Here is a 17,573-nt window from a genome sequence, read left to right on the forward strand (position 1 = left end):
GATTATGACATCATTTTTTCATTCATATGACTAATAAATTACAAATTAAAACTTCAAAAAAATATGTAAAAATTATAAAAATTATTATACTTTTTGAAATCTTAGGAGAGTGGTTAATGTAATTTAGCCTTAAATTACGCATGCCCATTAGGTTGTTCAAACATTAGTAATCCCTATCGTTTTGAAATTATGTAGTTGCGAGATGAGAAGTGTAAGCCGATCATCACTAAATTTTGGGCCCAAAATAGTCCTACGTCAATGAATGATGTCTGTAAAAATTTGGGTGAATTGGGATCACGATTAAAGGCATGGAACAAGCAAAAATTTGGGGAATCGACAAAAAATATTCAGGATAAAATGGCATACCTCCAACGATAAGTAGAAGATGACTTGTCTAGTAGTAACCGTAAGGCTTGTATCAAACTCTGCCGTGAAGTTGATGAGCTACTTGAATAAGAAGAGGTTTTCTAGTTTCAAAGGGCCAGAACAAATTGGCTAAAGGTTGGGGACCACAATACGTCCTTCCTCCATGCAACAACTTCAGAATATCACTGGAAGATGATGATTTTGGGATTGGAAAATAAGGGCGGAACCTGGTGCTTCGATAATCTAGTTATTGAGGACATTGCTATACAATATTTTGAAGAGTTGTTTTGTAACGTCCCTAAATTTATTCTCAATTTTATAATTAAAAACATTAAATATTTTTCAATCATTACAATGAACACCATTAAAGAATATAGTCTTTTACTCAAAATAATCTCTTTCTTATTAAACTAATCCATGTGAAATATACATCATTGTTCCATAAACATGCAATCATGAGTAATAACAGTTCAAAAAGAAAGAGAATACAAAACAATAGTGCCTTAATGGCGTACACATTTTCAAAGATAGCCCTTAATTACACAAAAGTGGACATTCAGTCCCAAATCACAACGAGCTTCAAAATTCCAACAAGTAACATCCATTGAGCCTTCGTGCCCCTTTCAAAACACATCAACCGCCAAGTCACTTGGATGGAGTCACACCATGAATTCTTGAGATATTGTTGATTATTTGAAGTGAGCTAATGCCCAGTATAAATATTATTAATAGAGTATGTAAATGATCGAGATGCATATGATCATGCTATGCACATGTTAAGAAAAATTCATATTTTCTTTTGTAAAATCAATGATGCTCAATGCATGATTTCCATTTAAAAAAAAAAAAAAAAACTCATCCACAACAATGGGGTGGTAAAAACGCTATGACGTCCTAAGCAAGAGTCGTAAAACCATACATACATTTATATGTTTATATACAGAAAGTATTCCCACATTTGCCGACTCTAAAAACGGCAGGGCGATGGGCACTGTAGACGTCCCCGAACGCCCCGGGAGGAACGAGCTCCCGTTCTGTTCATTTGGGGTCACTACAGCTCAGGACTCTCAAATTTGTCACGGTTCTAAGTCTGAACCAAAGAGTCCAAATCCGGCAAATCATTTTGAGAAAAACAGATCTTTGAAAGAAGTGCCAAACATGGACTGCTTTGCCAGATACAGAGTCGCCACCTAAATATTTTATTTTGGGGAAATTTAGGAAACCCTGACTCGGTGCCAAAGGCCACGTGTCCGTCATCACCAAAGTTGCCTCGGCTCGGGAACTTGGGTACGATTGGGGAAGGTCACTTCGTGAGCACCCCCGCTCGCCCGATCAAAGATCGGCGTCTACTAACCGTGATATCTATTTTTGAAAACTTTGTGTGTTCTTATTCCGGTTATTAGCCTAGGTTACTATGTGATGCACACAGCATATAAGTATAGACTGGGTCGCCTGAATTGGAACAAAACATTTCATGCTTGTTTATTTGAAAATGGTTTGCTACTCGCAAGTAGGCTTAAAAATGTAGATTTTGCCACCCTCAGGTGGGCTTAGGAAAGATGGTTTTGCCACTATCTAGTGGGCTTAAAACTCACAGTCAATGATTTGTTCCAATTTAAACAACCCAACCTTCACCCACAGGCATTCAGACAGTTATATCACATAAGCATTTAGCCTCATGGTAAGCATGCTATTTATGGCAGTCACTCACACGCATGCAAGGATGCTAAAGCATAAAACTCACCGAGTACTCCAAGCCAAAACAAAAACTCATTAGAAATCATGCATGAATCCTAAGTATACAGAAATGCCTAATGCAACACATGCAAGAATGCAAACTATAGCAGGCTCGGCTATTCTAAATATGGCATATGGAATGCTACAGCTAACATGTATTCAACTTGGAATTGAAATACAAATGCAGTTAGTATGATGCGCCGAGCCCGGTGCATGCAAAACAGATGAATGATGCAAACATGCTGTCATACTGTATGCTAATTAAAACATGCCCTAATCTAACCATCATAAGCAGGTAGATAAAAGGGAAGAAAGACGTGGGGTTGGAAGACATACATCACACTCATCCACACACCAAGTTTGCATCATAAGCAGGTAAATATACAGTCCCGAATAAAAGAATATTACAGTCCAAATAAATATTACAATCCAAATAATATACAAATTCCTAATTAATTAACAAATTAACTAAGAAAGCTGTAAAACTGACGTGCAAGCCAAGGACTGCCTTGCTTCTGATGAATGATGCATGTCTGGGCTGCCTTGCGTGGAAATCCACTGGGATGCCCCAATTAGCCTCTGTTTACACCTTTTCTAGAAATGCGCGCCAAACTCCAAAAAGTTGCTGATTCTTCATTTTGCTGCAACAGAGAGCAGGAAAGGGGCATGGCAATGTATTTTCACAGATATATGCATGCCTCGATCCTCGTGCCACCAATCACGCATATCGATGCATGATGGTAGAGGAGTCGAAATGTGCAACTCAATATAGAATGAATGCACGTGTAAACACAACAAGAACCTAACTCCATCATGGGTAATCCGGAGTGTCAGTGACTGGGAATTGAGACACGTTCCGTCACTCGGAGTACGAAACGCACCTCGTTTCCCGTGCCCGGGCTAACTCCTATCCCGGACACGATGCAATATGCATGATATGCATGAAATGTAACTAAGATACAATCCTAACATACACAATGTCATGGAATGGCATACACGCTACACGAGGTAATACACAACCGAGCATGCACAATGCTATGGATGAAATGGCATATGCAATGCAATAATGGGCTTACACCAACATGAGAGAGCCTCAGCCACACTCACATAGGAGGCCATTAGATGACAACAAGACAACTCGAAATGCGTGCACGCGTGCACGCAAACCGAGAACCGACCCTCAGGCACCGAAATGCCACTCTAATGAGACATGACAAAGACATGGAATATGACATGCAAACATGCAAAAATCAGTAGCAAGATGAAGGGGAAAACAGCCCCGAAATAAGGCGAAATGACACCCGATGCATGGAATCTCTCCCGAAATATAAATTTTGGCGCATGAAATGGCCTATAGCTATGCAATGCATGCATAATTTGAAAATGGGATGAACATACAGAAGCAAGGAAGCCCCTAGACAAGCATTTTTACAGTTCAAAGCATGGCCAAAAAGCGAGCACAGGTATGGAAAAACTAGCATGCGAAAATAGCCCTAAATATGAGATAAAGAAACAACTCACAGCTGCTGACCTCAAACAGATTAGGGCCCTTCAAAAAAGTTGAAGAGGGGCCCAAAATATGATCTTTTATAGTTTATGGAAAACTACAAAAATCAGCACAGGTATGGCTAAACTCTCATGCAAGAAATGGGCCAAAAGATGGCCAAAGAAGCAAGTAGTGGTTGTTGGCCAGAAGCAAGTAGTGGTTGCTGGCCTTAAACACAAAGGGGCCCTTCAACAATGTTGAATAGGGGCCAAAAATAAAGCATTTTACAGTTGATGGCCGGACCCAAAACAATATGCAAGTATGTCCAAAATGCTATGCAAAAATGAGGCCCAAAAGAGAGATATAACATGAAGTGTATAAAAGAAGCCTCAAACCATGAAAGGCCCTTAATGAAACATGAAGAATGGACCAAAATAAGACTATTTTCAGTTCTGTAAAAAGACCAAAAATAGAAGTACAATGGGCTGCCAAATCATGCAAGAAAAGGGGACCAAAGAGGGATATAACATGAAGTGGCAGATGGAGGTCCCAAACCATGAAATACCCTTAATGAAACATGAAGAATGGGCCAAAATAAGACTATTTTCAGTTCTGTAAAATGACCAAAAACAGAAGCACAAGGGGCTGCCAAGTCATGCAAAAATGGGGACCAAAGAGGGATATAACATGAAGTGGCAGATGGAGGTCCCAAACCATGAAATACCCTTAATGAAACATGAATAATGGGCCAAAATAAGACTATTTTTCAGTTCTATAAAATGACCAAAAACAGAAGCACAAGGGGCTGCCAAGTCATGCAAAAATGGGGACCAAAGAGGGATATAACATGAAGTGGCAGATGGAGGTCCCAAACCATGAAATACCCTTAATGAAACATGAAGAATGGGCCAAAATAAGACTATTTTCAGTTCTATAAAATGACCAAAAACAGAAGCACAAGGGGCTGCCAAGTCATGCAAAAATGGGGACCAAAGAGGGATATAACATGAAGTGGCAGATGGAGGTCCCAAAAAGTGATGAACCCTTCTTCAATGTTGAAGAGGGGCTCAAAATGAGCCTATCTACAGTTTACATCATGCTCCAAAACAGATCACACACAGGCCAAAAATACTATGCAAGATAATGGCATTTAAGAAGGATAATGAAGCAAGTGTAAGGTAGGGACCTCAAATGACAAAAGTCCCTTAATGAAACATGAAATAGAGATCAAATTAAGGGAACTTTCAATTTTGGTCGGAGCTCAAAACAGTAAGCATATGTGGCTAAGAAATAATACAAAAATGAGCTCAAAAGAGGGAAAAAAGGACTTACCCTTGAAGACAAGTCTTGGATGCTTCTTGGCTTGAGTTTGCAGCACCCTTAGGCCTAGGAGAACGCCCTCAAACTGCTGGAGTGGAGTAGTGGTGGTGATGCTAGGTGGTGATGAAGAAAAGGTGGTAGAACTTGGTTGTTTTTGCTTGAAAGAGATAGATGGAGGGAGATATGTGTATGCAAGCTTGAAGGTAAAATTTTCCCAACCTTGGACCAAAACTGGAGGCCAGTTATATGGACCAAGGAGAGGGAGGGCAAGGAGGGAAAGAGTGGGGAAAAAAGGACCAACGTTTCCCCACAACCTGTCCCCCGGATACAGATATTTTTTGGGGAAAACAACTATACAACTGTAAAGTACACACTGTAAGGATTATGGCCGGCCAGGTTTTGGAGCTGCAGGTGGCCGGCCGGCTACCTCCCATGGCCGGCCGGCCAGGGGTCAAAAGGGTCAAGGTGAATTAATGGCCGGCCACCACAGATAGGTGTCCTCCCAGGTGTCCTCAACACAACCCTGTGGTTCAAAATTGGAAACAGTGAAACAGGAGAGAGAATAGGCCATTTTTAGGAAGGGTTCAAAAGGGTCAGGTGGAATTACTAGCCGGCCACCAACTTTTAGGATCCTCCCATGTGTGTACATCACAAATATATGGTTAAAAGTTCAAGAAAATGGCCCAAGGGTGTTCAACATTGGCTCGGAAGTGAGAAAAACGGGCGTCGGAGGACGCCGGAGGATATATAACTGGTTGCTGAAACAATTGCTGGCCTCCCACCCTTCTACAGCCTTCCTGGTGATGAAACAGAGGTACCTGCCAAAAATGAACGAAAACCGATGCAAAACGAATGTTCGGGGGCCAAAACGCGCAGTTCGGGGCCCCGAAAACTGCTTGTTAAACACCGAAAGTGGTATTCGACCACGAAGTGGGTCTCTCAGACCTCAGTGTCCCTTAAAAGGGAGAAAATAAGATGTATGCCAAAAATCAGAGCAAATGGAGATGGTTAAGCGGTCCCGAACCGAGGCACACGGCCAACGGCTCCGAAAAACCGGGAACCGGGCTCCGAAATGGGCAAAATGGCCTACAGCCACAAAATGTAGCCCACGGCCACTGAGAGATGGTCTACGGGACCTCTCCCTCCCTTCACGAAGAGAAAACAGAGAAAACCGAGCTTGGTTCGCAAACCGAGGCAAGGCACAAAAGAGTCCGGAAGTCCGGAGGCAAGGCTCACGGCCGCGACTCTGAGACTTCTGAACGAGCACGATATGCAACGTCACCGAGCGCTCAATTGGTGATGTCTGAGTCTTAAGGTCGGTCAAAAATGGGGTGTCTACAGTTGCCCCTCTTTGACAGAACTCGGAAGTCACAAGTGACGGGAGTGAATGTTAAAGTCCAGAGACGACCCATTTTTGACAAGGCCGAAGACTTAGACAAACGTACAACATAAACAGAGATGTGCCCGCATGCATGCCCGCAGGCAAGGGGGAAAAATGCGAAGCGATATGCACAGAGCCGGAGGTAACTCAATGATCATGCAAATGCAGCAAGCTGTAATGAAGCAAGTATTCGCAAAGAGATGCAACAGTTTTAAGCAAGAATGCAAAGCTACAACTACATTTCATGCAGTTAAGAATGCGGAGAATTATTCAATCCTGGCCACGTCTCACACGGAGAAGATACGATACCTGCGCGATTCGTCTGGTCGCACCAGCCTCAAATGAACCGTACATACAATAGCGTGCCTGCAAAAGAGAGAAATGCAACAAACACAATATGCTAACAACATATATTCAATGTGATTTCGAAAGTTTGACACACGCAGTGCCGGCGAGTGAACGCATCGCGATGCGAGAAAGGAACGTGCGTGACAATGCATGCTCAAGCATAGAGGTATGGCAATATCAAGAAATGTACATAATAATGCAAGTATGCTCACGAGAATGCAAGTTATGTGCATGATAGTGCAAAAGCAAGCATAAATCAAGGTGCCCGTTTGTTACGAAATAACGAGCAAGGAAACGCGTATTTCGGCGAAGGCGACTCGATCACGGCCTCCGATTCACTTCCTGGAAAGGCTACAACACATTCAAAAAGGATACATCTTGATTTCGATGAATAATGATGAGACACATGTCAGAACTTGAAGCTGAAGTTCCGGCGGAGCAATTTCGCGACCGGAAGTGCACTTTTCTTGAACTTTTTCAGGTCCGGGGACTCCAATCTTCCTCAAAATTTGCAGAGAGCTAGGTGAGCATGTGGGAAACATGGCCGGCTAGTTATTTTCCCAAGGGGAGGTGGCCGGCTAGTTTTTCAAAAAGTGAACAGCCGGCCGGCTAGAAAAGGTGGCCGGCCGGCCACCTGCCCAAATCCGTGGGTAATTTGGTCTTTTCCCTTTCTTCTATATATATCCTCTCACCCATACATTCGGAGCTCATAACTTCAGCCGAGAGATCTTCTCCTCTTGCTTCCCAAACCATTTTTTTCTTCAGATCCGGGCTTTATACGAGTTTTCCAACGCCCCACGCAAATTGTTTTCGCGAAAACAATCAGTTTCAAGCACTTTGAAGCGATTAAATTTTGGTTTCGAGGCTTCTTTTCTCATTTTCGCCACTTGAGGTGAGTTTGTCTCAATATTTGGAAGATTTTCTCGGGAGTTGACTTTTGTTGACTTTTTCATTTCCCGAGGGTTGACTTTTGTTGACTTTTTCCAATTTTGGCTCATTTTTGCTCCTTTTGCAGATTTGTTAAAATGGCGGGTAATTTTCCACGTGGTGGAGGCTCTCCAGGTGCCGGGGATGATTTTGATGTCATGACTTTGCCTCCGAGGGTTCGACCCTTTATTCTCGAGAGGTACGCCCTGCCGGCGCATGTTCTTCCCCGGGCCACTTTTCGTCACTTTACTGATTTTGATGATCGAGCACCCGGAGATCTACTTCTGCGAGAGCCAGAGCATCACCTCTCCTATGAGGCACGAGAGGTATTTACTTTATTTTCTGCATTTTTCGTGCATTTTGTGCTTTTGCCATGCTAGGACACACAGTTTAACTTATGACATAGTCCTTTGTTTGCATCTTGAACATGTAGCTTAAACACTTGAATTTCTGAACACTCGGCTCATTAATTGATTGCGAACGCACGGTACACATTAGTTAAGAAGTGAACACACGGCTCAAACACTGATTTGTCGAACACACAGCCCGAATTTGAAGGTGAACACACAGCACACACTGACTAAGAGTAGAACGCGCAGCCCAAACTCTGATTTTCTGAACACGCAGCCCAGATTGATGGTGAACAGACAGCCCACACTGACTGAGAGTAGAACACGCAGCCCAGATTGATGGTGAACACACAGCCCACATTGATAGAGAGTAGAACACACAGCCCTAAACTCTGATTTTCTGAACACGCAGCCCAGATTGATGGTGAACACACAACCCACACTGATAGAGAGTAGAACACACAGCCCTAAACTCTGATTTTCTGAACACGCAGCCCAGATTGATGGTGAACACACAGCCCACATTGATAGAGAGTAGAACACACAGCCCAAACTCTGATTTTTTGAACACGCAGCCCAGATTGATGGTGAACACACAGCCCACACTGATTGAGAGTAGAACACGCAGTCCAAACTCTGATTTTCTGAACACGCAGCCTAGGTTGATGGTGAACACACAGCCCACACTGATTGAGAGTAGAACACACAGTCCAAACTCTGATTTTCTGAACACGCAGCCCATTTGATGGTGAACACACAGCCCACACTGATTGAGAGTAGAACACACAGCCCAAACTCTGATTTTCTGAACACGCAACCCATTTACTTCCACACAGCTTATTCATTTCATTAGCACACAGCTCATTCATTTCATTGGCACACAGCTCATTCATTTCATTGGCACACAGCTCATTCATTTTTATACTGACACATGTATTCATTCTGAATACAGGTTGGTTCTCGCAATGTGCGGGGATATAGCTCCACTGCCGCGAGAGATTGGTATACAGAGCTCCCGGAGGCTGTCCGGGATTTAGTAGACCTGGCAGGGTTCGGGGCCTTCTGCATGGGATTATCGCGTTGTCCTGCCAGGAGGACACTGATGGCAGCCCTGGTGGAGAGATGGTGGGACACCACCAACTCCTTCCATTTTTCCGCCACTGGGGATCTGACTATGACCCCGCTGGACTTCGCTGTATTGACTGGCCTGGAGATAGGAGGTTGGTCCATTCCTTATGACGAGGACATGGGCGAGTGGGAGGCCGCTTGGATTCATTTGCTGGGGGCCCGCCCGCTTGTTGACAGGGCTTCCGGGAGAGTTCGATACACTTGGTTCTCTTCCCATTTTCGGAGGGCGGAGATGGAGCCCGGGACTCCTGAGAAGACAGAGCAGTATGCCCGCGGTTTTCTTATGTTCCTCTTCGGGACTACTCTGTTCGCCGATAGAGGGAACACTGTTGGGCTCTATCTGTTGAGCGCTCTGGTCGACCTATCACAGGTCAGTCGATACGACTGGGGTGGCGCCGGCCTGGCTACCCTTTACTGTTATATGAGCGCGACCTCCCGCGGGCAGGGAGATTTACTTGGCGGTTATTGGAGAGCTTGGGAGGTACTTTCTGTCCTCTTGATTTACATTTCTGCTCCTCATTACTTTGTACATTGCACACACAACGCACTTTACAGTCTATATTTTGCCCTCAGCACTTTGTATTTACATTCTGCATTGCTTTTCTCAGTTATGGGTCTACATCTATTTCCCGACGTTAGCCCCGGAGTTGGAGGTGGTAGGGCCCCTCATGACCCCATACTCACTGGTGTTCGAGGGCCAGCACCGGCCGAGACCCCGAGAGACTCTCCTTCATCTGCGGCAATATTTTGACACTGTGCGCCCATCGGAGGTACTTCAGAACTCTCAGTCCCTTCCATTTTCATCTTTGATTTGCCAAGCATATTCTCGATTTCTGATTGGTTTGTGCACTTGTTATCCGCAGATCACATGGCAGCCCTGGGCACCCTTGGGTGATGGTCTCCGATTTCAGTATCTCGGAGGATCGGGTACCTCCCAGTACAGGCTCCTGCTCGAAGGACCTGTTGGTAGAGCATGGTTTCTGGGGGAACGTTTTTTACGTCAGGTATGGGGGTACCTTTCTCAGGACCCTCCCGCAGCACCCCCAGTCAGTATGCGTACCGCTGATAGGTTCTCTTCCCAGGAGGTAGTCAGTGCTATGCTGGGTACTGATGCTTTGCTGCATCTCGAGGAGGGGGACTACGCCACTTACTGTCATACATACCTGATGCCTCCATTGACAGGAGTTCGCACCCCGATGACGAGGTCTGCTGGTATGCCATCCTCTAGCCAGGCTCGGGCTCGGGCTACAGACGCCCCTTTCACCAGCAGGGCTGGTACATCTAGAGGTGGGGGTAGGCCGGTTCCCCCGATTTCTCCGACTCTTTCTCATCCTGGGTGGCCGGATATGCCGACTGAGCTGATGGGGTGGCAGTTAGGGGCTACCTCTCCGACTCCGATCCCGATTGAGCCTCCGATGCCCGGTCATCGATATGCCATTGATCTCGAGTCACCGCTGGTATGTTCTACTGCTTTTCATTTATCATTCAAATGCTTTAGATACACCTTTATTCGTGGATGATTTGAGCTTGTATTTGCAGCCACCCAGAGAGTACGTGGAGGAGGTGGTTGGATTGGTAGCCTCACTCGAGGGCATGGTCCTGCGGAGGGAGGCACAGTTGTCCATCATGGGCTTTCAGGTACCCTTCAGTTTTCTGGCATTTATCATACTTCTGATGACATGCTGATTTCTACTGCATTGGTAGGCTATTTGTGTAGGGCACATCTGACACACACCCCATTTTTACACTGTGTTTACATGCACCCACTTCATGTAGTTTTTGCTTGCATCTGCATCTGATGTACATGTTTGGACTGATGTATTGAACTCTTTGACTTTCAGATGCCTCCTGTATATGCTCAGTCGCGGGCCGGGCCACCTGGGCCTTCTTGGGGAGCTGGGCCATCTGGGCCTTTTCAGGGAGCTGGGCCATCCAGGCCTTCTCAGGGAGCTGGGCCATCTAGGCCTTTTCACGGAGCTGGGCCATCCAGGCCTTTCCGAGGAGCTCGAGGAGGGTCCTCTCGCAGACGCAGGGCACACGTTGTAGAGGCGGAGCCCGATGAGGAGGAGGAGAAGGAGGTTACCGACCGTCAATCAGAGACATCTGCTGAAGAGAGGGACTCCGGTCTTGGTTCCGGGAGCGGAGGCGAGGCTGAGGGGGATCCCGAGGATGACAGCTCCGACCCGGATGATGATGATGGTGCAGAGGTTGTCCCGCAGAAGAGGATGAGGAGTGCTTCTCATTCCCGCTCCCGAGGGCATTAATGCTGCTGTTTCCTGCTTTATTTTCCTTTTTGCTACTAGTTTGTAGCACTTTGCATATTGTTAGGCAGTTTTATTTTTTGTAAAACTTGTACCTTTGTTCGTTGTAAAATATGATGGAATGAAACAGCTTTTGAAAAGGTGTTTGTATTTTAAACTTTTAGCATCGTATCGCATCATTTTATTTTGCACAAAAAATGAAATTGAATGGGAGTGTGCATTGTGTAATCACCAGGTCAGGTAGTGAACCGACGCAACAAACTAAGCAACTCAACTTACTAAGATATAACAGAACCCTAGCAAGTTTACAACTCGATAATCAAAATACAATAATGTTGACAATTCGATAAACAAGACTTAAACAAAAAGCTTAAACAAAGAGTAACAACTCAAAAACACGAAATACGACAGCTCGACAAACAACTCGATAAGCAAAACGACAACTCGATAAACAAAACGACAACTCGATAAGCAAAATAACAACTCGAAAAACAAAGTGAAGTGTACTTCGGACGATCTGGGCACCGGAACGCATCCGAGACAGAGGAAAATAGAGGCTTTTGACACATCCGTTGCACGGAAATGCTTGAAACTTTCCCCCAGAAGGTAAAATAGGGCCAAAGGCATACACTGGAGCATGGCCGGCCAGTTATTTTCCCAAGGGGAGGCCACCGGCCATTTTTTGTAACAAGAAGTGGCCGGCCAGCTAGAAAAGGTGGCCGGCCGGCCACTTATCCCTGCAGCCGTCCAATTTTCGACACGTGTCCTCCTGAATAGTGTTTTTCCCTCTATAAAAGCCTTAGCTCCATGCTTTGATTCAATTCATCTTAGTTTTGCACAAAGATGGAGGCGTTTCTCGCAGAAAATCTCATATCTTGGATCTCTTCTCTAGATGGCTCGGAAAAGCTGAACTTCTGGGGTTTCGGCCTGAATGCACTATTCACGCTGAGCCGCACTCCGCTACATCTCCCTTTCCTCCATGCCGTGGCGAGGTTTTGGAACCCAGTGACGCATGTCTTTAGCTTTGGCGGTCAAGAGGTATGTCCAACCTTTGAAGATTTTCAGGTTTTGATGGAGTCTGAATGCTCTGAAGAGATCTTGCCCCAGCTCCGCTTTGGCCATGCCCAGGCTTTAGGGCGGATGTGTGGGCTCACGGTGCATGATGCTCGATCTCTAATCTGTAGTGGGGAACTGGATATCCTTGGTTTGATCCATCGCTTTTCCGACGCCGGTGACCGCAGCAACCATTATTGGCAAGGTTTCCGGCAACACGCCCTTTGCTTGTGTTTGCTGTCTTACTTTCTGCTTTCCTCGGACTTCGGCGGAGCTAGCATTCGTCTGATTGAAGTTGCCCAAGGTTTGAGAGAAGGAAAGAGCTGCATCGCCATGACCTTGGCCGAGACGCTGATGGGCTTGGATTCTGTCTATCGCCGGGAGACGACGAGGTTTGCTGGGAGTCCACTGCTACTGTAGGTAATGTTTCCCACCCAACCTTACATATATATTTGCTCACATCACTCGGCCCTCAGGCTCGGTTTTTCTCACAAAACGCTTGTCTTACTTTTCTCTCATCATACACCTCTCTATTCTTTATTCTCTCATTTTTCATCCCTCCCCAGGTATGGTTAATGGACAAGTTGCAGGTTGTGGACTCTTACCCGGCCTACTCGGCTCGAGGCTATTTCTTTCGACAACGCCTAGTCGATGCACCCGACGAAAGATGGTGGTTTGATTGGATGTGCAATTTGTCCACAGACCGTATTGCTTGGCGTTGTCCTTGGCTCAATCTCCCAGCAATGAGCTATAGCATGTCCCGGCTGATCGGGATTCAATTGATTGGTTTAACCCACTGTGTATTCTACTTTCCGTTCCGGTTCCTGCGCCAGTTTGGTCATGATCAGATCTGCCCACCAGAGGGGATTGAGTACCCAGCTGCTTTCCCGGTCCGAGGTGCACAACTTGCCCGGTATGCCACAGCATGGAGGACTAGAGAGCTCCTGGCTCCTGCTCCCACTTTTAATTGCACTTTGTCTGACGAGTGCCTGGATTGGCTCAACGAGGAGGCACAAGTTGGGCCTAGCTTGGCGTTAGAGGCTTCGACCAGCTCTGGGAGGGAGCGCAGGGATACTTGACTTGACTATGCCCCGAATTTATTGCTTTATTAGTACTTTCAAGTTTTCTTTATGAATGTAATAAAAAGCAACTTCGATTGTATGCAAGAGCAGGAGAACTCTATTTTGAAATCAATGAAATTGAAGATTGTGGTACTGAAAATTTTTCGCTCTGGTCCAAAAATGGTCTTAGTTGTAAAGAGATTAATTTGAACAAAGTCAACTTTTATTAAAACTTTTCAAAACCATTTTCGATATGGATTAGAAATGGACACGCCGAAGATCTGTCACTGAGATACACAACCCCAGATCCCTGCAACTGGAAAGTTGCCCCTAGTTGAAGAGTACCGCGGCACTACATGGTAATGGAAAGTTGCCCCTAGTCTGAATCGTGTTGCATCATCGCGGCAACGGAAAGTTGCCCCTAGTCTGAATAGCACTGTACCGGAGATCGCGATAAATGCTGATGGATAAAGATGACCGAGATGGTCAAAATGGACAAAGTTGATCGGGGAAGAGTTTATGGCTGAACTTCAGGGTGAAGTTGCCTACGTATCCCAAAGATGGGAATCAAGCCTTACGTAGTTCAGGCTTAGGTTCACTCGAGTATTTTCACTCTCCTTTTGCGCTCTAACTTTTGCCAAGGCCGCCCTTTGCAGGTTTTCAGCCTTGCGAGCTCAGTTTTTATATTTTCTAATTTTTTTGTGCTCTAACTTTTGCCTAGGTCGCCCTTTCGGGTTTTCGGCCTAGCGAGCCTCTCAAGGGTAGTATTTCTTCAACTTGTCCATGTTGATCGGTTGGGAAAACTCTAGGCCATCTAGATCCATCAGAACCACAGCTCCACCTGACCAGATAGCTTTGATGATGTAGGGATCAGTCCAATTGGGTTTGAACTTGCCCCTTGGGTCGTGGATGGGAGCTCGGTTGTCCTTGAGCACCAAATCTCCTTCTTTTAGATTCCTGGACTTAACCTTCTTGTTGAAAGCCCGGGCAATTCTGCGTTGATAGCCTTGAATGTGGTACAGTGCTTTCAGTCTTCTTTCGTCAAAAAGCATGAGTTCCTCAAATCTGCTCTACTGCCAATCTGCCTTGGCTATTTGGCATTCAGCCAATACTCGTAATGACGGAACCTCAATCTCGATAGGTAGAGCGGCCTCCATCCCATAAACCAATGAATACGGAGTCGCTCCAGTAGAAGTTCTGATTGAAGTCCTGTAGCCCCACAGAGCAAACGGCAGCTTATCTGGCCAATCCTGGTAGGTTTCCACCATCTTCTGCAGTATGTGTTTGATATTCTTGTTGGCGGCCTCGACCGCTCCGTTGGTTTGCGGCCGGTATGTAGATGACTTATGGAAAGCCACGTTGTATTTCTCCAACAAGTCTATTACTTCCTTCTTGAAGTGGGAACCATTATCTGAAATTATCTCGTTTGGGACCCCATAGCGACAAATGATGTTGTTTCTGATAAACTTTGCAACGTGTGACGCCTTCAACACCGCATATGATTGGGCCTCGACCCATTTCGTGAAATAATCTATCGCAACTAGGATGAACTCATGCCCATTTGACCCCTTCGGAGTGACAGCCCCGATCACGTCGATTCCCCAAACTGAAAATGGCCATGGCGAAGTCATGTTGTACAGCTTCGACGGCGGGATGTTCATGCGGTTTGCATGAATCTGACACTTGTGGCATCGCCGAACAAAACTAATACAATCCTCCTCCATGGTGGACCAGTAATAACCCTGTCTGAGGATCTTTCGTGCTAGCATTACTCCGTTCATATGCGCACCGCATTCTCCTCCATGGATGGCCTCCATCAGGCGCTTCGATTCTTCGGCTTCAACACACAGCTTGTGCATTCCCAGATGACCTCTCTTATACAGTTTACCCCCACAGATGATGAATTGGACGGCCATTCTTCTGATTGCCCTTTTATCCTTGGCATTTACCCCTGGCGGGTACGCTTCCTTTTCCAAGAAATTCCAAATATCATAATACCAGGGGTTTTCATCCTGAACTTCATCTATAGTGGCGATCGACTCATAGGCTGGCGCAAATTTCTGGTCAATGACGACTGGACGCATCCGGATTCCAAATGGGATGTCTATCATGGAAGATAGAGTTGCTAGAGAATTTGCGAACCTGTTGTTCTCTCTTGGAAGATGAGCAAAGTTTAGCTTTTCAAACCGAGGGATTAGCAAGTCCAAGGTCTGGTGGTACATCATTATCTTTTCTTCCTTGACTTTCCAGTCTCTGTTTGCTTGAGAAACAACAAGGTTTGAATCCCCGATGACGTCCAAACGTCTTGCCCCTAGTTCCAAGGCCGCTTCTAGGCCGGCAATGCACACCTCATATTCTGTTTCATTGTTCGAGACTTTGAACCGGAGTTTGAAGGCTAAAGGGATACGAGAATTGTCGGGTGCTATCAGCAACACTCCTATTCCGTACCCGTACTGATTTGATGCTCCGTCAAAGTACATCGTCCAATATTCGTCGTTGATGTGCAAAATGGCTTCATCTGGGAATAGGTACTCAACCGCTTCATCCCCCTCAACCGGGTGGTCGGCAAGGAACTCTGCTACTGCTCTTCCTTTGACTGACTTGCGTGTCACATACTTCAGATCGAATTCGGAGAGTAACAGTAGCCAACGAGCTAGCTTACCCGTAAGTGCTGGTTTCTCAAAGAGGTACTTGATGGAATCCAATCGTGAAACCAACATTACGGAATGAGCTAACAAGTAGTGCCGCAGCTTCCTGGTAGCCCATACCAGAGCTAAGCAAGCCTTCTCGAGCGGAGTGTAGCGGGTCTCGTAGTCCAACATCTTCTTACTCAGATAGTAGATGGCTCTCTCCACCTTATCCTCCGATTCTTGTGCGAGCATGCAGCCCATTGTAGTCTCAGTCACCGAAATGTACAAAATCAACGGTTTCCCCGGCTCTGGCGACGACAACACGGGCGGGTTCTGAAGATATTCTTTGATCTGTTCGAACGCAGCTTGGCACCGGCCGTCCCATTGGAACTTCTTGCCTTTCTTCAGGAGACCAAAAAGTGGTTCACAAGTCTAGGTTAATTTTGAGATAAACTGTCTTATGAATTGCACTTTACCCAGAAAGCCTCGCACCTCCTTTTCAGTCCTTGGTGGTGGCATTTCTAAGATGGCCTTGATCTTTGAAGGGTCGACCTCGATGCCCCTTTGTGTAATCAGAAACCCAAGCATTTTTCCCGCTGTAACACCGAAAGTACATTTCTGAGGATTTAACCGCAATCGGAATTCCCTGATCCTTCGGAAGAACTTTTGCAAGGCGGTGTAGTGGCCCTCCCTTTCCTTGGACTTGAATATCATGTCGTCCACATACACCTCAACCTCTTTGTGGATCATGTCGTGTAATATCATGGTCGCGGCCCGTTGATAAGTAGCTCCGGCATTCTTCAACCCAAATGGCATTACCCTGTAGCAGTAAGTCCCCCACGGGGTGGTGAATGCAGTCTTTTCTCTGTCTTCTGGTGCCATCACTATCTGATTGTATCCTGAGAAGCCATCCATGAATGAGTGCAAAGCATGCCCTGCTGTGAAGTCCACCAATTCATCAATATGCGGTAAGGGAAAGTCGTCCTTCGGACTAGCTCTGTTCAAATCCCTTAAATCCACGGATACCCGGATCCTGCCATCCTTCTTCGGCACTGGAACGATATTGGCCAACCAAGTCGGGTATTCGGATACCATCAGGAAGCCTGCATCGATTTGCTTGGTGACCTCTTCTTTGATCTTGAGAGCCCAGTCGGGGCGGATCCTTCGGAGTTTCTGTTTAACAGGTCGGGCTTCGGGGTCAAGGGGGATCCGGTGCTGTACAATCTCAGGATCGATCCCAGGCATGTCTTCGTAGGACCATGCGAAAACATCTTTAAAATCTTTTAATAAAGCGACTAAGCGCTTGCGCTCCTCCGAAGACAGCGTGGACCCGATCTGGACCAGCCGCGGGTCCTCCTCAATACCAATGTTCATGGTAATGATTTCATCTGTTAAGGGTTTGACAAATCTTTCCTGCTCCTGCTCAATTAAACATTGCAAAACCGGAGGAATTTCGTCCTCGTCGTTTTCATCAAAATTTTGAAAGTCTGAATTTATGCAATAAATTAAGGGCATAGAAAAGTAC

The 17,573-nt window shown here is 45.8% G+C and overlaps 1 protein-coding gene across 1 annotated transcript; it reads left to right on the forward strand.

The window, feature by feature from the left end:
- The first annotated feature begins 10,584 nt into the window (after window positions 1–10,584).
- Window positions 10,585–11,461, forward strand: LOC145796609 (uncharacterized). Its single transcript, XM_082881809.1, has 2 exons — window positions 10,585–10,681; window positions 10,885–11,461. The coding sequence occupies exons 1-2, from the start codon at window positions 10,637–10,639 to the stop codon at window positions 11,305–11,307; spliced, it is 468 nt and encodes a 155-aa protein (XP_082737935.1). The 5' UTR covers window positions 10,585–10,636; the 3' UTR covers window positions 11,308–11,461.
- Window positions 11,462–17,573: the final 6,112 nt, after the last annotated feature.

This window comes from Camellia sinensis, chromosome 8, assembly GCF_055761805.1.
Source record: "Camellia sinensis isolate YWXY chromosome 8, ASM5576180v1, whole genome shotgun sequence".
NCBI classification, from domain to species: domain Eukaryota; kingdom Viridiplantae; phylum Streptophyta; class Magnoliopsida; order Ericales; family Theaceae; genus Camellia; species Camellia sinensis.

Bases quoted from the DNA above. Each gene is read 5' to 3' on its own strand.
- LOC145796609 (XM_082881809.1), top strand. From the start codon at position 10,637: ATGGTCCTGCGGAGGGAGGCACAGTTGTCCATCATGGGCTTTCAG. The intron at 10,682-10,884 runs GTACCCTTCAGT...TTTGACTTTCAG, and splicing joins TGTCCATCATGGGCTTTCAG to ATGCCTCCTGTATATGCTCA.